The following is a 26529-nucleotide window of genomic DNA, read 5'->3' as shown; positions in this document are numbered from 1 at the left end:
AAACTTTGGTAATAAATACATAATTATCATCTGGATAAAATCAGATGCCTAAAATCCTATTGCCTCTGAGTATAATTATAGTAATAAAAGTATTGCTGACTGATGAAGAAATGTACTATTTATGCTGCAGGGACTGCAAATCAACACTATTTTATAGTCAGTCAGTTAAAAAAAATCCAGTCTTCATTACAAAACTTCATTGGTAAATAAATAATTCACCTCTGGACTGCAGTGATTAACCCTTCCAGCTGTCTTGTGTTGTATTATTTTTTCCTTGATTTATATTATGGTCATGATAATAAATCCATCTTTTCAAGACAGTCCTTGCTTCTTACTGGATAAAACACGTTTATAAAAAAGGCACATTCACTGTCCTACATCACATCTTTAAAATATCTTTTATATGTAGTAAAACATTGTCTCAGTAGATTAGACCAAATATTTCCAAACATGCCTACAAAGCACAATCCTCAGACACTTCATATCTTATTTTAAAATCATGTCTTTAATCTTATTTTGCTCGTTACATCCCTGAAGTGAATATTAAAAAGAAGGCCTATTTTACGATTGCCAAGCAGGGATACATCATCTGAACTGCAAATTTAAATTTAAATGCTTTAGATCTTCTAGAAAGAAGATTAAAAACATGACTAGTTTTTCATCTATATTTATGAAGTACTTATTGATAGAGTTTCCAAATTCTGTCAGTAAGAGTAAAATAGCCTTCTCACATTCTGAGATTACAGAGATATTGAAATGCCTTTCCTATTCTTTGTGGAAGAGTTGTGGGCAGTGATCTACATTTAATTGAGCCAGCTCCTCTAGATTTATGATTAATTTTACATTAGATCGCTTCTGAGAAAATTTGGAGGAAAAATAATGTTTACCATATCCATTTTCTATTTAAAAAGCTTTGTTAGAAAGTGTTAAGACTCCAAAGACTTCATTCAGAAGTAGGAACTACAACAAATAAGGTTTCTCCACTAACCCTATTTTAGGTGCCTTTTATAAAAAGCAGTTTAATACCATATCATTGTATTAAGAACCATATGATCACTCACTTTTTTGTCCCACATGACCCACCAGGAATGCACTGAAAATAGACTGATTATCTAGTGCTACAGACTAACAGGAGTGGTAAAATGACTGTGGGACCCCATGATCTACTACACCTGTGCTGGACCCATAAAAAGCTAAGTTCACTGATTACTCTGAGCCTTCTGTCTACCTGCAACATTCACTTCTTCCTTGTTTTTACTCTCTTCCTCCAACTAAAACTAGGCTGTATACCCCTTATTCTCACTTCTTGACACCAGATGTCCAGGCTGAGGTGGATTATGAGCACAGGAAAATCATTCAACCTCAACTATCACACGTGGGGCAACAGCAACAAATGCTGAGCTGCAATGTGTTCCCTAAAAAAACAAAAAACAAATGGGTAGGGCCTATTCAAAGGCTTTCTGGAAATGATAGCCATAAGGAACAGTTGGAACCTAGGAACAATAAAGCATGATCAGTGCAGATGAATGTCTAGAAACTGCAGCCCTCAAGTTTTCCCTAGCATCAACAATGTATGTACAAGAGAATTTTTATATGGCTGCATTGGCTAAATTTCAGTTAACATTTACAGAAAAACAGGAAAAGATATTCCTGATATCCCATGACACCCCTCCAACTCCCAGCTGTCAGGCCCCAGCAGTGAAGCATTCCTACTCTCACTAGAAAAATGACTTGAAGACTTATTTTGTTTTAAAATGTGCATGAAATTTTTTTTCCCCATGTCTGCTTATTCTTCAAAACAGGTGACCCATTCTTCCTGAGACTTTCTAAAACAAAAAAAAAAATCATCCTAAAGAATAAAGTGGCCATGGGAAATGTCAGCACAAATAGTTAAAATCTGGCAGAGTTGCAAGCAACTGGAAAATACTTCCTGTAATAAGTAGCTGGCAATTTAATTATGGGCCATGTTACCAACTCTGCCTATAAGAAACTTGAGTTAGGATTTGGGGTGAATCTTGACTCTTTCAATTTTATGGGAGCTTTGCAAACAGCAAATGATTTCACCCTTCACATTTAATCAAGTATAAGAAGTGGTAGCTATGAGAAGACACTATGACCGAGCAAGTTTCTACTGATATTACAGGATGTAGTTTACTTTCCTCATTAAAAAAAAAGTGGGAAAGAAGAATTTAAAATAAAACGTATTTACTGTATCTTCCAATCCCACATTCAGCTTAACTCCTGGGTCATACTGGCGGGGGGAGTCTCCATCTGCATGGACCTTATTAAGGATCTCTTTTAGGGGATAGAAAAGATGATGATAACCTGACACATAAGAAAGTACACTTAATCAATGGAAAAAACAGGATTTTGCTCATTTTTCATAAAACAATGTTAGGATAGGCTACAAGTATTTGCTAAGTCAGTGAACAAACCACACAGCTCAAAGCACACTGCATACTGTAAATCTACTTTCATCTGCTAAGAAAACTATACAAAAAAGAAAATTCCTTTCTTAATTGGAGAACTGTCTTCGTGCATAGCTTGAATACTTTTCCAAAAGGTATGGTTTATTAATCTGTTGTGGTCAATTACAATTTTAACAAGTTTTTGCTTACTAAGTAGACAAAATATCTTCACAGGCTCAGAATTTCCCTGCTTAATTGTCAGACCGCCTAGGACAAAACACAGAAATGGTCACACTGGTCCCTCTGATATCCTGCAGCTGTCCATAGCAAGGAAAAGTGTGCATGTTGACAAGCACTGTCACCAGTAAAAAAAAATCTTTAAGTTTCAGTTAAAGTGCATGTTGAGAAAGAGGAGGGTGGGGATGGAATTCACAGCAGAGAGTTCTCCAACCAATGAGCCACAAAAGCAAAGTAGTAACAAATGCCAAAGAAACAGTGAGACTTAAGCCCTCTCAAAACTTATTACATAATCAATTCCATTTTGCAACCAGTGCTTGAAACTAAGTACCTTTTGCACCTGGTAGTCCTATAATTTTTCCCCATTTTTTTTTTAAATTATTCTTTTTTATCGGAAAGAATCCCTAGGTATCTTCATGAGATGTAAATTCAAATCTTTGCCTGATTTAGAACACAGAATTGATTTCACATCTTCTAATGTGGCAATTAATTTTCTAAATTCTTTGTACAGATAGGAAGCACTTTCACTAAATACGTACTCTCAAGCCCATTCAACTTTGTGTTGCTATTACACAATTTTTTGGAACATCCCTGCCATCGTTGGTGAAGATTGTCAAAGATGAGTAACTAAGTAGAACCACGATAATTACAAAACACTGTATACAATTTCTTACAGGTAGAATATGCTTTTAGATCACAGATCTAATGGAATACTTTTTCAGCAGGATTACTCTTAAGAAAATAATACTTTTAGAAAAGTTGATGACATATTAGAAAAAAATAGAAAATATTAGGAAAAATACTTTTTTCTCCAGTTCACGTCAAATAAATTCATTATTGAGTTGATCTAACTGAAAGTTATTAGAAGCAAGGTCTTTATTTTTTTGTTCTTGAAACAGTTTGTAACTCAACATTCTCACTAAGAAGTGCCCAACAGGGTAGTTAAGGAAAGCCATAATGGAGTCTTAACCACCTCTTTTTCGATTACCCACTTAGCAGATGACATAAATACTCATTCACTCCTACAGACCATTCCAGCATCTTAGAAAAGCAGTGGTTCTTTTGACCTAAGATAGTTTCTCCTAACCTTACCCAACCAAAAACATTCTACATTTAAGTCAGAAAGCTTTTGGTTAGTTTTACATACTTCTTGTACTTACCTTGGTTACCAAATGAAGCTGAATCCTAGAGATGACATACATTTGGACTAAATGCAGCGTGCAGCTTCTGTTCAGAATAGGAAAGGATATCTACTTGCTTACAAAAAGCTTGTAGAATAATAATCATGCTGCTACCAACGATAAAAATCAAAGTAACAAAAGGAGTATATTGGACCAACATCATAGCCAAGAGTAATCAACACTAACATACTGAATGATAAAGCACATGCTATAAATTAGCGCACTCTGAGCTATTTTGTTCAACATTCCTACCCAAAGTGAATCCGACCTTTTGCATCCCTAATTAGCCTGGCAAGTACCACATTAACACAGCTATACTGCTTTTAGAAAACAGTTGTTACTTGCAGCTCTTACATATTCACAGCATGAGAAATACTGATATAAGCATTCTGAAAATTTCTTTGCACATGTTCCAGTATCTGTATCAAATGTGGAATACTGATACAGCATCTTTGAAAAGCCAGTCTGATAGTTGCACCAGTGTTACTACACTTTTTTAAGCAAAACATTATTTTAGAAATAAACACCCTCTCCAAATTTGTCTATGACGATAAAGTTGGTTCAGGTCTGCCCTGTCATTTGCCATTTGTTCACCACTTTGCTCAAAAAACATCCTAGCTGCAGAATGCATCTGTATCTGAAGCAAGAGTGAACATCATTTTCAAAAAGCAACATGAAGAAAGCTCCTGACTTCTGAAATAAGATGTAATTGGAGCATCGCTGTGGTTTGGACAGAGAACTGTAGAGAAAAAAAGGTCACTTTTTGATAATAAGCCTGAACATTTCTGTATGTCTGTGTGTTTGAAAAGATATCGCTCATGCCCCACTTAATCAGGAACATGTAGGCAATGAGTAGGCACTGAGCCAGGAAGCCTCCAAGGAGTTTCTCCTAACTCTGTACTATTAATTAGGGCAAAAATATATACTTGCTGAATAGAAGGGGAGAAAGGCTTAATTCATAACAGAAACAAGAGGCAAAACGCCTAGAGTTACTTACACAATATTTTTTTGCCAAAAAATGAAAAGCTTAAATAGATGGGTATACAAAACAAACATGCATTTCAGATGTGCTGTATCAAATCACCTATGCAAGATGGATTAGAGTACTCTAACCAACACAGAAGGCAAAGACAATAATGTGTACTTAAAGGAATAATCTTACATGTAGAGCGGAAGAGGCTGGAAGACCTATTTTATTTCTCCCTCTCGGTAATTTCTAAGATTCTGCGTATGAAAAACGTTATTAGCCACTCATTTTGTTCACCACTGTATCAACTCCAGCTCTTTTAGAAATAGATCCGTTTCAGGCTCTTAGAACCAGAGTAATAAGGAGCTGTAGACACACGGAATCACACCTGCTTCTCCACAATGCATACAAGCTGTGTTTACAACAAAAATGTCACCACTGCTGACAAAACTGCTAATTTCCTAAAGCACCCATGCCATTGCTACTTTTGTGTCTGACACACATCCTGACCATGAAAAGCTCTATTAGAATAATTGGGAAATTTCAGCGACTACTTCCCTACATCACCAAATTTCATCCCTACTCTCCTTCTTGGGATGACCTATTTAGAGCAAAGAGATTACACTGTTTGGGAAAATGCTTTTATTCAAGTGATAGAAAGCTGTGTTTTTCCAACGTATATCTGTGAAAGTGGGATGGCAAGGTATCTGATAATAAAAATATTGACCAGCCACAGAGGGATAGAATTAAGGAAAATAAGGAAATCAATCTGAGTTCACTAGGCCAATTGTTCAATAATCTAGAAAAAAAAAACAATTAATATTTGTTGAATGATTTCTAGGTAGTGAAATGCACTTTTCCCCAATCATCAGGGAAAAAATAGATAAAAACATCAAATCACCTAAGCTTTCACTAGAACCTTATGAAAGCTTAAGAGGCTGCACCTACAGACAACTATTATTATCTTTTCCAAATGTTATATCTTTTGCAAAAATCATGCAAAATTTGCAAAAACAATATATAATTAGCATTCTCTTCCTGTGATATACCAAGAAGAGTTACTATTGAGTTGATCACAAAATCTGATGTCAACTGGATTTAATAAATGCACAATTAGCTGTTATTTACTAACACAGGTAGCTACTAAACCTTGTTTTTGGAGTCAGTTTTAAGTGAAACTTTAACATACAAATGTGTTTACTGGAGTTTTAGAAGCTCTCAAAGCTTCTAAAAAAACACCTCAAAATGTTTTGGAGCTTTATAAACAAAGCAGAGCATTCATCCCTTTAATAGATTTAGAAACAGGAAATACAGAAGAAATCTTAAACTATTCTATTAAAACAAACAAACAAACAAAACTCTGTGCTATTTATTCTAGAGAAATCCTGCTAAAATTATTTTCTTGGGAAGAATGTAGAGGGCACAGGTGCAGTGGTACCATTTTCAATAGTATTTTAAGCAAGGGCTTTGGTGTGGCCTTTTAAGACAGAACTTGCACATTATTCTTGAGATATATTGTATCATGGCATGCCAGGTCAAACTGCTTTAAAATGCTCGAGTCTGATATATATTAGGTACTGACAAAGTTCACCCCCAACTTGGGCACATAACTAGTATCACATAGCATTTTCTGTTCAGAAATAGGTTTTCACCAGTAAAATCTCTATAGCAATTTAGCAGTTAAACAACTCCTGTTCCACAAATGTTACAATTTTAAAGCAATTGAATGTTTATCCTCAGTTCAAAACTAAGCAAGCATCAGTTATATTGACTGCAACTTCCTGAGGATATCCAGTAGTTACAAAGTGATTATTTTCACTCACTAAAAGGAACGGGCTAATACACCTATGTAATTATAACTAATCGATTCCTTCTTTAACATACATGAGGGATGGAATGGTTTCTATTAGACTACAAAGTGCTTTCATTCATTCTGGAGCAGCAAAAAAATACCCAGCCTCTGAAAAATGACCTTTCTGAATAATGTGAATAACTAACTTCTATGAAATCATATTTGTATATTTGAATATTAGTATTCTTAGTATTCACATTCTAAATAAAGTCAGCTGCACTAACAACTTCTATACATTATTTGCTAGTAAAATTTCAGGTTCAAAGAAGTCAAGACGCAGCCTTATACTTCCCAAGCACGCTTTAGGCAAGCTTGTCAGTAAACAGCACAACAGTGAAAACCATTTTAATGATAAAACAAGAATTCTTACTTTTTAAATAGATAATTCATGATCAACTGTTATAGTAAAGCTAGCTCCACAAAAATATGCCAAAGAGACACTTTTTCTCCTAGTTCCAAGTAAAATTAATTTATTTTTCAGGAAAGCTTGTTACAATCCATATCCCTAGTGGAAATCCTAACAACAAAATGAAAAGGAAAAATCAATCCTTTTTAAATTTCACAGAAGATAATGTCACAAGTGCACAGTGCCTCTTAGTCTGAATTTTTGATTATCAGGTCAGACCCAGCCTCACTCTTCGACAGTGACAGATGTTCTTTGAGTGTAAATAAGCTCCTTGCTGTTCATCTTACTACTACTGTGCCCCCTTCATGTGTTCTGGCAAAGATAACAGAACCTGGTAGCAGTAAAAAGTTGTCTTTAAGTTTCTTACTGTTGTACCTTTATAACTTTAATCACTCTTAGTGATTATAAAAGTAATTTTTAGAAATATTAAATGTATTTCTGGTGTGTTTGGTTTGGATTTTCTTTCTTATTTCAAGAGCAGACTACAAAAACAGATTATTATAGAATCCCTGGTTTCCTGCCCCAAACAGGAAAGTTCACTTTTCATTTTTTTGGCATAAAGGATCATTTGCAGCATTTCACATTAACAAACTTATCCAGACTAGTGCAGGTGTTGCAGCAACACAACAGAGGAAACAAGGAACTTCTGACTGCACTTCTCAAGCACTAACTCTGTTTTTATATTTTTAATTCCAATTAACTTATTTAATTTACAGATATTCAACAAAAGCCTTGTGCTGCTCAGTATCTTCGTAAGCCTGTCCAACTATTTTTATTAAAATATTAAATATTAATCATCAGCATCCTCTTGAAAGCTAGCCATAGCTCTATATAACAATGCTTTGAAATAGGACAAGATTTTTATATTATTCATCTTCCCGAATGCACACAGATGCAATTTGGGAAACTTGCTTTGGGAACAGGCTTGAGGCCTCTCAGCCCTTTACTATTTTGATTTGCCACAAGAATGCAGTACCACAATTCCTTCCACAGAAAAGATGTAGGTATATCCAAAACTCAGTTGTTATTCTCTATCCAGAAGCCAGGATTTCTGATCTTTAGTCAGGTACTTTAACAAACAAGCGTATGAACAAATTCACCAAAGCCTACCCTCCCAAAGATAAACTATCAAATGTGAGCCACAGGCTTATCTGGGTCTCCCACAGTGACTAACCTAAAACCATGTTCTGTTTAGTGTTTCATTTATTTCACTCTCTCCTGTGGGACCACACATCCGAGCACAAATTTACCAGATTACATATGCAGCATTAACAGTCTGCTTTTTCTACATTGGCGTTCTTGAAAACGTGCATGTGACAAAGTATCTGCTGGTACATTAAACTTCTCCAAAAAATGTATTTGCAAGACAGCATAACAAAATAAACAAGCAGTTTGGGAGAAAAAAACATAACAAAAATGTTTCCCAAAATATCTCCCCACCTGGCACCCCATTTCCTAATGGGAGTCTAATAATATCAAGAAACTTTCCAGATGGATGATACACACTTAGTGATATAGGGAATGCTTAAGTAGTTTTCAGCCTAGAACATTTTATCTAGAACAAATACAGTATGCACAACTTACGTAATTTTAAAATAGTTTGAATTCAAGCTTTACACTGGGAGTTGTTTCCATTCTAATTTACAAATACTTAGAACCTTCATATCAACTATTAGTAGAGACAGGCTGGGTTGAACTGGCTCTAAAAAAAACAAAATTAGCAAGGTTTATTTACAGTTGTATGCATTTATTTGAATCCCAATATGTCACTGTCTTTGAAGGAATGTGATTATTTTAGGTCATAATCATTTTAGCATGTCAATTATTCTTGAGGAAGCAAAATTAACAGTTAAATTCCTAAGACTAATGCAGGCATCTGGATCATTTTATGGATGGTTTTAAAAGTCCAAGAATGTAAAATAAATGCAAACTCCAAACATTGTTAAATTTGCTTCAGTTTGTCTTCTTCTGCCCAAACAAAGTACCAATGGCAGGCTTGCCCATCTCATATCTTCCATTACAAAGTCTTAAAACCTCTGAAGTTATATCACTAAATAACATATACATCCTCCCTTCAAATGGCAGAGGAGGAGGAAAAAACTTTTCACTAAAATTTCCTATCAAAAGGATGAGAAAAGGCTGCACATGTCCAGAAGTCAGCACAAGAAATACAGTTTCACCCCTACAGTGATAGGGTGGTCCTTAAAAGAAATAATTTACCTTTTACAGAAGGAACTGATACCCCCCCACACACACTTTCTCCAACAGCAGAATCAAAAGAGGGAGGTTACTCACAGCTTGAGAGGAAAATGCACATGTTGTCCCTTTTGACAACAGGAACAATTTTAGTTCATGAACTCCATGAGCTTGTAATGATAGTTACACCATAATTCCATGGACTGATCTTTGTGCTTTAAACATTGCAAGCACAAAACACACTTGGAGCACAAAAATCAAAAGATGAACTACAGAATTAGTAACTGACCTAGTCAAAGGAAAGCTCTGAAGCCATTTCACCTCATTTTGGATACTGAAGGACAGGGAGAAGCTTTTTAAGACTACACAGCTATGAGAGTGAGTGGACATGAAAGTTTTAGTGCAGTCATGCTTACAAAAAATACTTCATTTTACTGCTTTCTTTTAAGCAGAGATTATACATTCTTTCTCTCATTCTCTCAGACATTTTGCTAGAAATTTTGCCTATATAATCCAACACCTGGACTGATAAATACAAGTACTGAACACTGGAATTAGCTACACAAGTAAGAGATAGTTGAACACATAAGCATAGGAATGGAAAAACTGAGTCAGTGAGAAATCTGAAGGCACAGGCTCTGCCAAAAATGAACGCTCATACTGCTGCCAGTACCACACAGGTTGAATCAAACTCGAGTGTAAACAATTTCATTTTTTTAAAAGATTCTGCCTGGTGGAAACTTCAGAGATCAAAACACAGGCACAGTTATAAATCAAGTGTATTTATTAGCACATTATGAAGTAATGGGCCTCTGCCTATCAATAGAAAGTATGACTTTTCTGAGCTGGTGGGAAATAACACTGCAAGGCTTGGAATATCATAAATACTGTTTAAAAGGAGGAATAAAAATGGCTAAAGCAAATATCAGCTCAAAGGAATGTTTTAAAGTCAAATATAATTAGTTCAGACTGTGAATGTTGGAAATTCTATAACGATGGTGACATTTTCCACCTTTTTTAATCCAAGCATATGATAGGACAATAACCTTCAGAAAATAGTTTACAACAGAATTTGTATGAAAAACATTACCCATGGGTATTTTCCTATGAACTATACAGCTTTATCTTAATGATAGGATTTTTTTAAATGAAATATAACAATACATCGTTATAGTACTGTTAATCCTGCCTTTCCATGCATTCATGCATTTCCATGTCTTAAGAGAATTTTCACAGTAGAGTTTAATCCAACTTCAAACACTGTGCATCTCGGACTGTCTTGAGATACAAACATATCTTCACACCCAGGTGTTCCAAAGCATATTTAGATGAAAGTCATCAGAAATGTTTAGAGACTTCACATTAGTCAGATTAAGTTGCCACAAGATTTGCTCCTGTTATCTGTAAGCGCTAAAAAGTAAATAGCTCGCAGCAACCAGAAGCCAATAGCAGAATGCACTCAGAAATTGCTTTGGCCTTATCCTTGGTGGAGAGAAACAACATGTATTTATTGGGGGTAAGTGAATTTGCTTGCTTGTCTCCTGCTTGGTGGTTGGTTTAGATGCTGCTTGTAGCAAGGTCTGTCAGCTGCTTGGTGTGAGCATGGATAAGCAAAGCTGAAGGAACAAGAGCATATTGCACCTTTGAACACAGTAACTTCACAGATAGCCTGAGGCATACAGCTAAATGGGATAGCAAGGCTGACATGGGCACAAAAACAAAGTAAGAGCTTCTCGCATATAGCAGGGAAGCTTGCTAAGAATTTTCCTTCATCTTTTCTCTCCAGAGAAAGAGCTATGGAGAAGAAAAAATAGCAATGAATAAGCAGCAATGAGAACAACACAAATAGCAAAAAGACAGACGTACAGAACTTGAAAGATAGTCATTATGCATGAAATATTTTCTGCTAGAAATCTCAGAAGGGAAAATTCAGCTAGCACCTGAGGTCGTGGTTGAAGAGAGGAGGAAAAAAATGTTGCCTGCATTCCCAGGCAACACAAAATTTGCAAATACCTGCTGACAAGACAGGGTGACAGCCAAAACAGGAGCAGGATGATCCACAAAAGCAAAGGAAAATAAAGCCAGAGCAGAGAAAGAAAGAAAAGACAATGGAAGAGAAACAGAACTGAAGGACAGGTTTACCATCCCAGTAAACAGAAGAGAAACAGGTCAAAATATAACGAATTTTATTCCAAAACCTGCATAATGCAGCTATCTACAAGCTGCCTACAAGGCAGCTAGGAGGACAAAGGAGGAAACTCTGAAATAGCCAGGATCAAGAGCCCAAGAAAGAAAAAGGCAGTATCCTCAGACTGAGGGAAAAAACAGAAGACAAAACAATCGGCAGACAAGAGGAACAATGAAAAAAAGAGAGCAAGGAATTCAAACTAACACAAGAAGAAAGAATGTTTTGTATTATATTTTGTATTTAGAACACAGATCTGTCATAGAATGGATCAAAGCTAAGGGGAACAGCCTGGATTACATAAACTAGCTATAAAATGACAAAGGGATAGAAATGAAAACTACATAAAGAAAAGGTAATCATGAAAGAAATGAGGAATCTTGTTAAAGAGAAAAGAAATGAGCAGCTAAGAGAATTAAATCCTCACAGCCAAAACAGAATCTAAGGGTGACCGTATTGAAAGCACAAAGCCAATGCATATAGCCTGCGGAAAAAAAAAAGGCTTGAGGAAGGGCGGAAAGAGGATGATTTTGTTAAACAGAAGTATAAGAGAGGTTATAAGAACAAGAAGGCACCCTTCAAAAAGCTGAAGACATGCCCAAATTAAGAAAATACAGAGAATCATAAACTTTGGCATATTAAATATAAAAACAGTAAGGAAACCCAAAGAAGAGTTTAAGAAACAACTAGAAAAAAGAATCAAAACAGATAATAAATCTTTCCTACAACACATCAGAAGCAGGAAGTCTGCCAGAGCGTCTGTAGGACCAACTGATGATCAACGTGTACAGCAAACACTCAGAAAAGACAAGGCTATTGCAGAGAAACTAAATGAATTCTCTGAATTGGTGCTCCCTGGGGAAATTCACATGCTGGATCCCCTCTTTGTTAGATCTGTAAAATTGCAGTTACTGTAGAAGAGGTATGGAAGAAATTAAGAGGAGGAACGTAGCAAATCCTCCGGACTATATGGCATTCACCCAAGAGTTCTGAAGCTCAGTTCCTAATGGTGGTACATAATCTCTAACTTAAAAATTGTCTTAGTAACCAAGTACTGGATAGTAGTAAATGTGATGCCAATTTAAAATTAAAAAAATCTGGAAAGATGCAGAGAGCTATAGGATAGTAAGCCTTAAGTCATTTTTCAGGCAATATAACAAAAACTAAAATAATGAATAGTAATAGCAGATATCAGATTAAAGATGGTGGTAGAGATGTCATTCTTTTGTAAAGGGAAGTCTTACCTTGCAAACTTACTGGAATTCTTTGAAGGAGTGGGTGATACAGTAGATGCAATTTACTGGGATTTCCAAAAGACTTTCAACAAAATCCCCTGTCAAAGGTCTTTAAAAAACTATGGTGCCATGGTATAAAATAGAACTCCTGACATAGATAAATACTTACTCAAAATACAGAATGGTGAGGGTAGGAGTAAATGGTCAGTTCTCAAGAACATAACCAGTAGAGTTCGGGTGGGATCTATTATAGGATCTCTGCTGTTCAGGACATTCATAAATGAACTGGAAAAAGAAATAAGCAGTAAGAGGAGTTTGCTGATGATATAGTTATTCGGGTAGCGCTAACTGAAATGAACTGTAGAAAGGCCTTTATAAACTGAGCTCCTAGGCAATAAAATGGTAAATGAAATTTAATATAGACAATGTAAAATAACACGTGTATTTCACACTTAAAATGATGGGATATCAGCAGACCATTACTACACAGAAGCAAGATCTTGGGATTAGGACACTGCTTTGTGAAGAACCATCTCTTTTTGTCTGTTTTCCAGTCTATGTAGCTTTTTGTTAGAGAATGCAGTAGATGCTAAAAGTTTACACATGCTTCAGGAGACTAGATGAGCATGGAACAGAAATCTATTAAAGGCTACTACTTCCACAGAAGACAGCTCTGGCTCAGGAAGTACTTAAGCTAACAATATTTGAAAACAGAGAGAATTAGGGAAAGTATGCTTGCCCTGTTCTCATTCTTTTGTAGGCATTTACTTACAGCTATTATACAGCTACTTACAGAACGGTTGTACCATTCGCTGATAGTAGCATAATGAAGAGTGTCTCCCTCCTCTTCCCCCCCACCCCTCAAAAAAAAAAAGGAAAAAGGAAAAGAAACCCAAAGCTGGGATGTATCAGGAGAGTCACTTCCAAATGTGAGAGGTAAGTGACATATCTGTACAATTTGCAAAAAGTTTCAAGGGAGTTGAATTTGGTGTGGAAAGTGCACAAAGGAGCTACTAGAATAGAGAACCTATCACACAAAGGGAAGATGGAAGAACTTGAACTATTCATCCTGTAAAAAACAATTCTGAGAAGGCTGTGCACTGTGAATATAGTAAAAAGATAATCACAAATAGCTTTTCAATAAGAATAAAGGATGTGAAAAAACCTAACTCTTTTCTTAAGAGCACAATTGGTTTATGAAAAGAGTGCATGACTAGATCACATGAACTCAACCCTGTGTCACACACCCTCTTCCAGTTTCCTGCTCTTTTTCACCCTCTTCCTCTTACTGTTCTAATCTTAGCAACTTTTAACTGCGTGTTTAAACATAATAAGGCTTATACAAGTATAGCTACTTGTATTAAAAGTAGTATTCTTAAACAACTGCAGAAATACGACTGTGTGAAAAAGCAAGTTTTTACTCATCCTATATGTAAGAATGTGCATTATTCCAAATAACAGTAAGAGTTAATTGGGATCTGAAGGCTGTGGGGAGTCAAGAGTGTTTCTCATTCCTGGCATTATAGTGCTTTTGCCATCAAGTGTAATATCACACATTATTTTTACATATTTTTTTTAGCACCAGACATGTTTTATCATGGATGACTTTCATATGAACAATCTGCTATAAGCAAAAAATAAGATTTCAAGCTTACTATCTCAAATCCATACGGAAACTGCAAGCACTGCTTCTCACTCTTCCAAGGAAATCCCCAAAGGTCAGCTTAGGACTGGATTACTTGATTTCTGTTTGTAGAGGGCAGGGTGAAAGTGGGAAATTAACACTCCAACACCTCCAATATTGATGTGATGGCCTCCTCTGCAAGAATTTCAAGAACTACAATACCTTGAGGACTGCAGCAAAAGCCACAGAATAGCTCCAGTTACTAATAGTGTATAGTTTGATGGGAATTTCTTTTGTTTAAATGGCTGTAGCACTTCAGAAGTTTCACCAGTCAACCAGTGAACTGAGAAATGGATATGGGGGAGGGGGGAATTTATATGGCACAGTATACAATTTTCAGTATGTAGTTTTAAAGCACATCTGGTATCTTTAGCTCTGGATATGAGTAAGTTAACGGAGTAGAAATTACTGATCTTCGCCTGTAGAGACCTGAACTTCTGCAGAAATGTTACATATCTTTACCATATGATTAAATACAAAACCTAGAAGGCAACAGAGAATACATCTTTCAGAGAGGACAACTCTAATGTAAAATATTGATTGATACAGAAGCAACTGCTATATTACCAATCAAGCTAGCATTGACTCCATAAAATTCTATTTTCAGAGTTGTTTTACAGTTCATCTATAAAACTAAACTTTCCATTTAAATTGGCAGAAGTTATCGGGGGGAAAAAAACTTGGAAAAGTTTCCAAAAGCATCCAAAATACAAAAGAGCGTTAGGAAACTAACACAATAGCAAGTTGGTAACATTTTCAAAAGCCTCTTAAGCATACATAGGAATTTTATTAGGTTCTTTTTGTTGCTGTTTTATGTATGAAGAGCTAAAACTAGAAAAAACAGATGTACTCCTCTCTATAGGTGAGTATTATGGGTACCTGCTAAATGATACCTTTGGGTGATAGTATGTAAGCAAGGTGAGAAGACTAATTTCTGATGCTCCTGGCTGGACTCCTGATAGCCAGCTTACTCAGACAAGACAGTGAAAGAGTACAAGCATTGCTTGAAGTCAAGAATTGCAGCACTAAAATCTGAAAATGAAACTGTCCATAAACAAATACAATGGACTTCACAGGTTTCTATTAGGCAAGCTAACAATGTTAAAAAAGAAGTTAAAACCAGTTTGTTTGCAAACAAAATTTTGTGTCAATATCCTTTAATTTTAAATGTTTATATGTTTCCACTAAGAGATAGCAGGTCAACATCAAAGCTTTCATAATACTGAAAAAATGTCAGACTAACTAATGATAGATTTGAAGATGAAACTCAGATTTGATGCTCCCAGTATTTGTTTTTGCAAACTATTCCAATTCAGTGTTTATTCCCTATCATACTAAAACATCTAGCATAATTAAAACATGCATTTTTCTACCCTGCTATATTATATATTTTCCTTCTCTCTGGAGAGCTTGGCATTTCACCTTTTGAAACAATTTATTCCCAAAAAATCTTACTCTATACTATTAAACAATTTTAGAATAATACTTTTTTTACTATTAAAAAAAACACCAAAAAAACCCCGAACCTTTATTGACTAGCCAGAATGGTTGAACTTGGGCTCCAAAAGCAAGAAAATTTAAAGACTGCTTTGTCAAGAAATGATTTTTTTAAAGAAATGTACATGCCTTCATCATTTTGGCTGACTAGGTGATGTGAGAACCCTAATTTGTCCAATTAAAAGTTCAATGGCTGAAAAAAGTCTGAAAAGGTCATGTGTAAAAGGCATAAAACATTAATCTCATCATTTTCTGTGCAGCTTGTTATACTCCTAGAAGCTGTAACAGCACAGACAAATTAAGCAATTCTCTGACCTTTCTGTGATAAAAACCTATACAATTATTTAATCAAAACCCAAAAGGTTACCAATTATTTTTCTGAAATGCTCATCTTCCTCAGACTGGGCACTCAGTACTGCACTGGGAAGTTAGCTCATGGAAATACTTTCTTTGAACACCTTTGGTGAGGCTTCACTGTTGTAATAAATCCACTAATTTATTACCTGTTTTTGCTAGGGGAGGAGGAGGACTTGAGAGAAAACAAGGAAGGGAAAGCGAGAGACAGAAAGAGACATACTGAACAAGCAACTGTCCGAGCATGCACACATGCATTCAAGATAGAAACACTAGTTAATACCCTGAACAATCCCAATTTGTTAAGCAACGTGAGCCAGTTCCAGGCTTTAGAGTATCTACTAAAATCAGCAGCACTCCAGGCATGTGACTGTGCTTTCCGTAATGGTATACACCAAAATGTTTAGAGCAAGGACGACATTTCTAGTTTGTGTGTTAAACAAACTCAAGTCCTTATTTATGTCCTTCCTGATTCAAAGCCTAAAGTTTAATATTTTAGTAAATCTGGAACTAATATTTCTCATTTGACTAATGTTCCAGAGATGTGAACTTTTTTTCTTGACATGGTTTGAGTGATACAGAAAAGATCCAGAATGCAGGTTTTGTTCCATAAATTATATTATCATCTTTTCAGGGCATTAAAGGTGATAGGCCCATTCAGAACATTTTTTTTTATGAGAAACCTTACTATTTTTATGTGCGTCATTTCCAAGAAAAAAGGATAGTTTTATGTTTGATTTCTTGAGTATCAAGTTAATAGAGCCCCAGTTCTGCATCTTTTATTCATTGATAATTCCATCAGAAGAGTTACTTACAGGTTTATTTAAAACTTCAATGTTTGCAAACATTTTCATCATGCCAGCTCTACTTATTGCAAAATATGGAGTCATGTCTGATCTCAGACTGTAGTAATAACTAATCAGAACAAATAATGTCCAGTTTCCATAAATATTGGTCTCTAGTTTTACTGGTGAATAACTCATTACACCTTTGTATTAATAAGCTTATAAATGCTGATTTCAATGAAGTTACTCATGTCTACAGTTTCAGGCTGGATTTGGTCTCCCTCTCTGTTCCAAGCCCTGTGCAACCTAGATCACTTTGGCACTTTTAACTCATCACTCATTTGCTCAATTTTTCTTGATGAAAGACTGAATACAGTCTGTAAGACCATGGCTACCTAAAAGTTACAGTTTCTGGCTCTTGAAAATAATAAATAGTAATTACTTGGTCCTGAGGGTTTTTATGGATAGATGCAGGGTTCCATATTCATTACAATCTATTATGTAGATTACCTTCTGAGAGGCAGAAATATAAAAAGTGTAATCTTTAGAAGAGAGACACCTCTGGAGGCCATCCCAAACACTCTTATTAGCTTGCAATCAACTGACCAAATTCTATGCTAATTATGAAATGAATTATGAAGTGTTCAAGCATTATGTAGGCCATGGCTCATTTGATTTCAACAAGTTCTCAAACTTTCAATTGGTGACTTCACTTCATTTGCACTTCATCTTTGAAAGGTCATGGAGAACAGGAGAGGTGCCTGAGGACTGGAAGAAAGCCAATGTCACCCCAGTCTTCAAAAAGGGCAAGAAGGAGGACCCAGGGAACTACAAGCCAGTCAGCCTCACCTGCATCCCTGGAAAGGTGATGCAGCAGCTCATCCTGGAGGCCATCTCCAAGCATGTGAAGGAAAAGAAAGTGATCAGGAGTAGTCAGCATGGCTTCACCAAGGGGAAATCATGCTTAACCAATCTGATAGCCTTCTGTGATGGAATGACTGGCTGGGTAAATGAGGGGAGAGCAGTGGATGTTGTCTACCTTGACTTCAGCAAGGCTTTTGACACTGTCTCCCATAACATCCTCACAGACAAGCTCAGAAAGTGTGGTTTAGATGAGCAGACAGTGAGGTGGACTGAGAATTGGCTGAATGGCAGAGCTCAGAGAGTTGTGATCAGTGGCACAGAGTCTAGTTGGAGGCCTGTAGCTAGCGGTGTCCCCCAGGGGTCAGTACTGGGTCCAGCCTTGTTCAACTTCTTCATCAATGACCTGGATGAAGGCACAGAGTGCACCCTCAGCAAGTTTGCTGATGATCCAAAACTGGGAGGAGTGGCTGATACACCAGAGGGCTGTGCTGCCATTCAGAGAGACCTGGACAGGCTGGAGAGGTGGGCAGAGAGGAACCTCATGAAGTTCAACAAAGGCAAGTGCAGGGTCCTGCACCTAGGGAGGAATAACCCCATGCACCAGTACAGGTTGGGGGCTGACCTGCTGGAAAGCAGCTCTGCAGAGAAGGACCTGGGAGTGCTGGTGGACACCAAGTTAAGCATGTGTCAGCAATGTGCCCTTGTGGCCAAGAAGGCCAATGGTATCCTGGGTTCCTGCATCAGGAAGAGTGTTGCCAGCAGGTCGAGGGAGGTGATTCTCCCCCTCTACTCAGCCCTGGTGAGGCCACATCTGGAGTACTGCGTCCAGTTCTGGGCTCCCCAGTACAAGAGGGATGTGGCACTACTGGAGCAAGTCCAGCAAAGGGCTACAAAGATGATTAGGGGACTGGAGCATCTCTCTTATGAGGAAAGGCTGAGAGAGCTGGGCCTGTTTAGCCTGGAGAAGAGAAGGCTGAGAGGAGATCTTATCAATGTGTACAAGTATCTGAAGGGAGGGTGTCGAGAGGATGGAGCCAGACTCTTTTCAGTGGTGCCCAGAGACAGGACGCGAGGCAACGGGCAAAAACTGAAACACAGACGCTTCCATCTGAACATGAGGAAATACTTCTTCACTGTGAGGGTGACAGAGCACTGGAACAGGTTGCCCAGAGAGGTTGTGGAGTCTCCTTCTCTGGAGATATTCAAAACGCGCCTGGATGCAATCCTGTGCAATGTGCTCTAGGTGACCCTGCTTGAGCAGGGGGGTTGGACTAGATGATCTCCTGAGGTCCCTTCCAACCTCAGCGATTCTGTGATTCTGTGATTCAGGCTCAGTATCTTACTTCCAGTTGCCAAATCACCTTTTGCATTGCCACTTGCATAACTCCATTCAGAGTTGTGATCCCTGTTTTGGGAACCACTGCCTTAATGTCTGCACTTATCAACATTTTCAAGTGATCTTTACAGAAAAAAACTACTGTAAACATTTATCTTTTGGATTTTGCCAACCAGACAGAAAATACATTTAGCACTCTAAGTATTCCTTCAGTCACCAAGCACATTATAGAAGACTTGCTTTCAAAAAGTCTCACAGACCAATGAATGTCTAGTATGTGTGCATAAGAAATCACCCACACTTCAATTTCCTTTTAGTTTCAAACAGCTTCACAACAATTATTCCATTACATCACTTGTCTCTTCTCAAGGTCTGGACAGTGACTGCTCTGGCTGTTTCAGTGAATAGTTCCTTCATCTGAATTAAGTAGCTGCTTCAGAGGCAGAAGTACTTGGGGCTACCTCAGCCTGGGGAATCCTAAAAAAATGTATTTGCTCTTCTGAACCTGACACTCTGTCAGTGCCTCGCTGAAGGAGGATTATTTAAAATTAATATAGTTCCATGGCTAGCATATTAAAATATTACTTTCATGTTTTAAAACTTCCTGTGGCTTCCTACATCCATCCACATTACATACTTCATTCTGGATGATAATTGTTCCATTTTATCCTCTCTGAAGAGCAAGGAAATTATTGCTGAAACTTCTAGACCAAGAATCTGTTATTGCAACCTTTACAAGCTTCTGAATTTGCATTTTCATGTTAGGAAATATTTCTTATATTCCTTTTTATACACAGAGAAGTAAAACTTTGTTTACTCAAAAACAAATTGGCTTTTTTTTTTTTAATATAACTTTTCCTCACTAGCTTAACTACTATTGAAAAAAAAAAAATCTTATTCTGATATATAACAATACCATACCGGTCATTGGTTTCTTGAGGATTTGTACTAAATCAAAACAGTTGGAACTTTGCTGACATTTTCATTATTGTATGACAGAAATATCTTCCATAAAAGATTTTATTTTCCCTATTTTCAATTCACCTTGCTTACCAGCTATATCCTTTGACTCATCTGACAGTCTCAAAAATCCTCACAAGCTAATAATACAAGTTCAGAATCTTCTGAATACTCATTTCTCATGTGTTTTGAATATGTAAAACATTTCTAACATTACAAAAATGTTTTAGAAAATAATTTGCTTTAAATTTTAGATCAATATTTTTTTTCAGGATGCAAACTAGAGCTGTTAAGTGAATCTGATTTTTGTATCATTATCAATATTTTGGAATTCCATGAATAATTTTTCTGGTAGGAATAACTATTTGTGTTCAAGCTCTGAACACACACACTGAGAAAATGGAAGGTACAAATCACGTCATTTATACAGCAGATTAAAGCCTTTCGCTTCAGTTTTCCTGATTAGCTCCTTGACAATCATGTCTATAAAGATAACTCTCATATATCATAGAAGTATTTGGTATATTTCTAAAGAGCAAGCAAACACTCCATTTAAGAAATGACAATAAAGATTTATAATTTCTTTTAGGCCTTCAATTTGCCTCCAATACTATCAAAAGTGTACTCCAAGGTTCCCAAAGCATTTCACTTCCATTTCCAAAACATATAAAACCACTATATAGCTCAACTTCAACAGATTTACTTTCCTAATGCAGAACATTAGATTGACATCATATTATTTCATATTTGTTATGTCAACATATCATCACATCCAGCTATCAGATATCCCTTACAGCTGTAAAGTAATTTCACCTCAACCTTTCTGTGGTCATGTGCCTCAATTTAGGCTTTGTCCATTAGATTTTATCCCTTTTTTAAAGTTAGTAAAAGTGTGTACATCAACCCTGTGTGTTTGCTAGTGATGATATAACCTGTCAGCTAGAGGGAATCTCCATGAAGTAATTTGTCATCACTCATCTCCTGAAATAATCTATAGCTGTCAGGGACTTCTGGATACTGACAGAAGTTGTTGCAACAGCCGGTGGAGTGAACATCCTGCATTACAGCAGCAGGTGCTTTTGGTGTTTGCACTTCCTCTGGACCCCCCATCATGCCAAGATGAAGTTAACCTTCCCCCCCTCAAGCAAGGAACTGCTGTGAATGTGACAGCACCCACTGCTGTTAACTGCAACAGGGAACCAGTAACAACTCTAAAAGCATGAGTCTTTGCAATCCTAAGACTTTGCTGGAGAGTCAGACTCTTGATTAAAGAGTTGGCACGTATGTACTTTCTCCTTGCTAGACACAGAGAAGGACTCACATACCAGCTAATAGGCTGTACTAAAATTGAAGTACCTTGGTGACTCTCAGATCATGGTTTCAAGGTAAAAAAAAACTGTTTTAAAGATGTCTTTCCACTGCATGAACTGCTTTTGTTCACAGCATCCCACCTTCAACCTCTCCCAGACCAGCAATAAAGTTTGGGCTATGCCATTTCTAGATTCCTGTGCCAGTTCTTTCCACAGGACCTTACCTAGAAACAGTTGTGTTCTTTGTAGATCTGCAGCTGTAAGAAAACTTGACATATAACATACGTGATCTGTATAATCCATTTGTTAGTTATCTATCAAATGTTGATGAGCAGGAACTCAGGACTATACCCCATCTTCGTGAGAAGAAAACGTTTTAAAGTTGTTTAAGACAAGATGGCTAGAAGTGGTTTAATCATCTTGCAGACTGTTTTATTCTATATAATACTTCATCCATGTTAATAGATGAGGATGCTGCCTGCAGCGATCTTGCATAATCATTCTAGCTGTTTGTTTTCAAAAACAGGGAGACAGTATTCTGCAGCAATTCTCTTACTAGCAAGGATTAAGAATTTCAATTCAGATTTTTTATTTTTGTTATTCATGCCTGCTAATAATACAGTTCATAAAAATCAACTAATGGTTATAAAAACTTTTTCTTCCAGTCAGCTTTATGAAAGGTTGCTATCAGCATATGTCCTTTTAATCCACTTATATATACTCTCAATTAAGAAAAACATTCTACTTGCACTAAAGCCATACTTGCTATGTTACATTTTACCATGATAATGTGCTTCTATGATCTCTTCAAGCTAAGTTTCAGCAGTTATCCAAATGATTTTTATCACAGGAAGTCAGAATTCACTCTGGGAAAAAATGGGGTTTATACCGCCAGAAAAAAGTTGTATATCCTCCTATCTCCATTTTCACAGTTCCCCAAAGAGCACAAAGACACCCGTATTTTATTCCTCCACTCTTACTTGTCCTAATCCAGACAATCCTATTTGCAAAGTTTTCCTCACTGCTTTCCTACAATACTGTAAAGAAGCTTTATCAACTTTTGAATTGATACAGAGTTCCAAAATACAATATAAACTTTACTGAATAAAGAGGAGGGAGTAGGGGGTTAAAAAAAAAATTAAATCCTACACAAATTAGTTTACCTTCCACTACTCTACAGATCACAGCAAACTAAAGAAACAGGCACACTGACAGAGACTAGAGTGAAAAGACAGCAAAAGGGACACAGGAAAAGATTTGAAATGGGTAGGAAAGAACCAAGTGAAGCCATATACGCGGAATCCAAACAAACTGAGAAAACTAGTGGTTCAGTAAGATATCCAAGACTTTCTAGCAGGTGCAGATACTTGCCACAGTCTTTAACTTCATGTACAAAATTAAATCCAAACTACTGGAAAGCATTTCTAAAAGTATACACCAGTCAAGGTAACAATCCTTCCTGTTTTCAGTTTTTAGTATAATACATATCTTACCAGACTTTAATTTAATATCCCAGCACCATAAAAGTAGAAAGGCAGCTCTAACAGAGAGCAAGAAGTGATTTGATATAAACATATATATATATATATATATAGAGAGAGAGAGAGAGAGAGAGAGAGAGACACACACACACACCTTTTACCAACAAAAAACTAAAAACACTAACTCAGGAGGAAGATTAGGACAAGTTGCCACAACAGACAGTGAGATTATTGAAGCTTTGTCTGCACTGTACAATACTGCAATTTATAAACATAAGTATTTGCTGGATATCTTGCTTCAGGATAAGCCACTACAGACCACAGTTTAAGGGAATTTTAAAATGATTTAAAATCACTTAAATCAGTTAATCAATAGAAAGTAAAGGATCAAAGCTATTTGATTTTATTTTTTATTCTTTTCATGTAGGTGGTAATTTCAACACTTTTAGATATATTTCAGAAAGTGTGTGAAAATCCTTTTAAATTTGGAAATCATAGATCCAGCATGCTTCCACAATCTTATCACGACAATGCAATTTCCATATACACTTATATAAGAAAAACACTATTTCTGATTAAACTCAAAATTTAAAATAAGCATTCAATGTTTTAGAAATGCAAATTGACAGTCAATTTACAACAAGTATATATTTCAAAAGGTAAGATTTATTCTTTAGGAGTGTCTCCAAAATCTATTCCATTTTCCCTTAAAAAGCAATATACAATGTTTAATTTCAAAGCAAAATAATTTGGATGGGAAAATTCTCAGAATTTAAGGTCTGCAGAAAAACAAACAATTATTTAATTGATATTTAGTTTTAACTGAAAAACTGACACCACATTATTTTAGGCTTTATAATTTAACAGAAATCTTCAATTTTCATGAATATCAACTTTAAAAATATGTTGGCCTAAGACTCCAAGATCATTTTAAAAAGATCAAATAGATTTAACCAAAATATGCTATTAGCATGCAAGTGAAGAGATAACTAATGTCATATAATGACAGCATTCCCCTATAAAATAGTTATGTTGGTATCAGAAATCTGTAAGAGCATTAATTATCTGATTTTAATAGGTATTGATATTCATATCTCTTAATAAAGCCAATGGAATTTGGGGAAAATCAAGTCTTTGGCATATCAGAAAAAATATTTAACTATTGACCATTTTCAGTCAATTCTATATAAACCTAAATACCTATTGCAATCTGAAACATCAGTTAGGATTACATTTATTCTTCTCTATTAAAATTTCCATTGCATATCTGGCATTTCTCTCTTCATTATTGACTAAGAAAATAGCTGTTTACACAAGCAGTAAAAACTCTACATGAGCTGGAGCCAAGGCAGTCCAATTTTTTTGACAGGCTGAACACCTTCTCAGGCAAAATGGCTTATTTTAAATAGCTTTTCTGAGTACAAAGGAGGCTGGAGTGCTAAGTCTTTTTGCCTCCATCTGAGACAATTTGCTACTACTGGAGACATGGATACTGTTTGTTTCACCACCTGTATGCCATATGTTTTCTGTTACCTGAATACTAAACATTGTTTTGATGGGGAACAAAATTTTGTAAAACCGCTGATCAAAAATATTTCTGATATTTTCTACTTTTAAAATGCTGAAAATAATAAAGTTTTAAATAGAACAGCAAAAAGACAAAAGAGCTCTGACATTTTCAAAGGCTTTGAAAAACTGTTTAGCATTTGTTGCTCTCTAATCAAAATGCTTACATTTTTGCCTGTAACCAGAGGCTCTTCTGAATTTTAAACAAGAACAGGCAAGAATCTTTCCAACAAACCTTTTTCATGTCATATTTATTTCCCTTTGATTTTTTTAAATTAAGATTCTATCATTAATCATATAAATCACAAAAGTAGATAACTTGCAGGAAAAAAGAAGAATTGCATACCTTGTAATGGATAAGGAGACCATAAACCCAAATATTTTTCTCTTTCACTTCCCTTGCAAATTTCTTGATCCTAGTTAGCTTTTCCATCCCAAAGCTGAAAGAAATATTTTCTGAACTATTCAAGTGCACCTGCAAAGGAACAAAGATGAAAAAAAAAACCACCCCACTTTTTCAAAATGCATTATTTTAGACTGCCAAATTTTAATATATCATTGTTAATCACACACAAAAATACAGGCTAACAAAAGTTTTTCTTAATTAGCTTCTGACTGCATTTTAATAATGTTTAAATCAGAAAAAAAAACAGCAAATTCTTTTCTACGCTTTAAACTGACTTCCATGGAATTTTTTTTAGTAGCAAGAAATTAGAGAAATACAGATGTCTGTCTTAAGCACTTTGAAGATTTTCAAAATGGCATTTCATTCATTAAAGACTTATTTTTAATTTAGCACCTTTTTAGTTACCTCAATTGCATTCTTTTCAACATAACACTTGAAGTTTAAAAAGCAGAGACTTTATCTTAAAGGCTATCTTAGAGACTTTATCCAAAGGGATAAGACTAGCTCTTGGGGCAGGGAAAGGCAAGGCTCATTCGCCCAGCCGGGATGCTGCACAAACCTGGCAGGTCTCCCAGGACCTGAGCTAGTTTCTCTGGGGAGATCACAACCGGCTCTCCTAGCTCAGGGCTCTCTGAACTCTTTCCCAGGGCTTAAGTGTTCTCATAGTTTCCTCAGTTTACTTTGCAAAGTTTCTATTAACCATAAAAATCAAGATTAAGGATGATTATTTCTACATATAAAGTTCAAGCATTTATTAATAACAGGAATATCTAAAGTCATAAATCTTCTTAAAAGAACAGGAAATATTTTTCTGGTTGAAAGATCCCAGCCATATAAAATTTATCAGTCAGTGGTACAGAGAGGTGGAAGTAGAGAGCTAACCTCTGAGATCCACACATGGGAAAAATATTTCAAGTTCCTTTTGTAACTTATGTTCAATTTATCTTGACACATAACATGCATTTACTCATTTCCTTTAAAGAATTTTTAAAAAACTGTTTACTTTCTAAGTGCACATTTACAAGTAGAAAAGTTTCATGGAAATATTCACCAGCAAGCTATTGTCTTCTACTACACAGGCCGAAATGAATTTTTAAACACTTAAAATTTCATTAAGGGCTTGGGTGTTTTTTTTAAACCAAAAACACAGGTAAGTATTGCTCATTTACAGCTATTTACAAGAAATTTTAAACCTGTGGTTTTGAGAGAATACAATCTAACACCTATTTACATTGCCCTGTTACACGGCATTAATAAGAGATTTCCCACAAACCTGCTTTTGCGCTGAAGTGCAAATACTGGCAATTACAGAGAGGAAGTATTAGAATTCCTTTCTCTCCAACCCTAACTAATTATAACAAAATCAAAACAATCACATCTGTTCAGTGACACACTTGCATCTACAAATGTGTATACAAATTACTCAGAAAAGTATTAAGAATAAGATGCTTTTGGTTGTAGCAGAGTTGGACAGGATATTGGTTTGATGCAGGGAAGAGGTAAAATGATTGCATGAAGTTTACCTCTGTGCTTCCCTGTTTCTCCTGCAACTTTAAGCTGTCCTAAAGGCTAGAGCGATAGCCTTTGCACCTGGTTCTTCATCTATTGCAATTCATAGA

General features: G+C 36.0%; 1 protein-coding gene across 4 annotated transcripts in view; it reads right to left on the bottom strand.

The window, feature by feature from the left end:
• Positions 1-26529, bottom strand: part of CRPPA (CDP-L-ribitol pyrophosphorylase A) — a 134204-nt gene that overhangs the window by 31430 nt on the left and 76245 nt on the right. For 3 of the 4 annotated variants that reach the window (XM_067291624.1, XM_067291625.1, XM_067291627.1), the window contains one exon: positions 24851-24979. In XM_067291624.1, the coding sequence (XP_067147725.1) occupies positions 24851-24979 (129 nt within the window). Of the gene's footprint in view, positions 1-23387; positions 23718-24850; positions 24980-26529 lie in introns of those variants that run through there. The other variant, XM_067291626.1, reaches the window with a different exon arrangement.

The sequence above is a fragment of the Apteryx mantelli genome, chromosome 2 (assembly GCF_036417845.1).
Source record: "Apteryx mantelli isolate bAptMan1 chromosome 2, bAptMan1.hap1, whole genome shotgun sequence".
Taxonomy (NCBI): Eukaryota; Metazoa; Chordata; class Aves; order Apterygiformes; family Apterygidae; genus Apteryx; species Apteryx mantelli.
The sequence above is the reverse complement of the archived record's forward strand: the minus strand, read 5'-3'. Positions and strand labels throughout refer to the sequence as shown.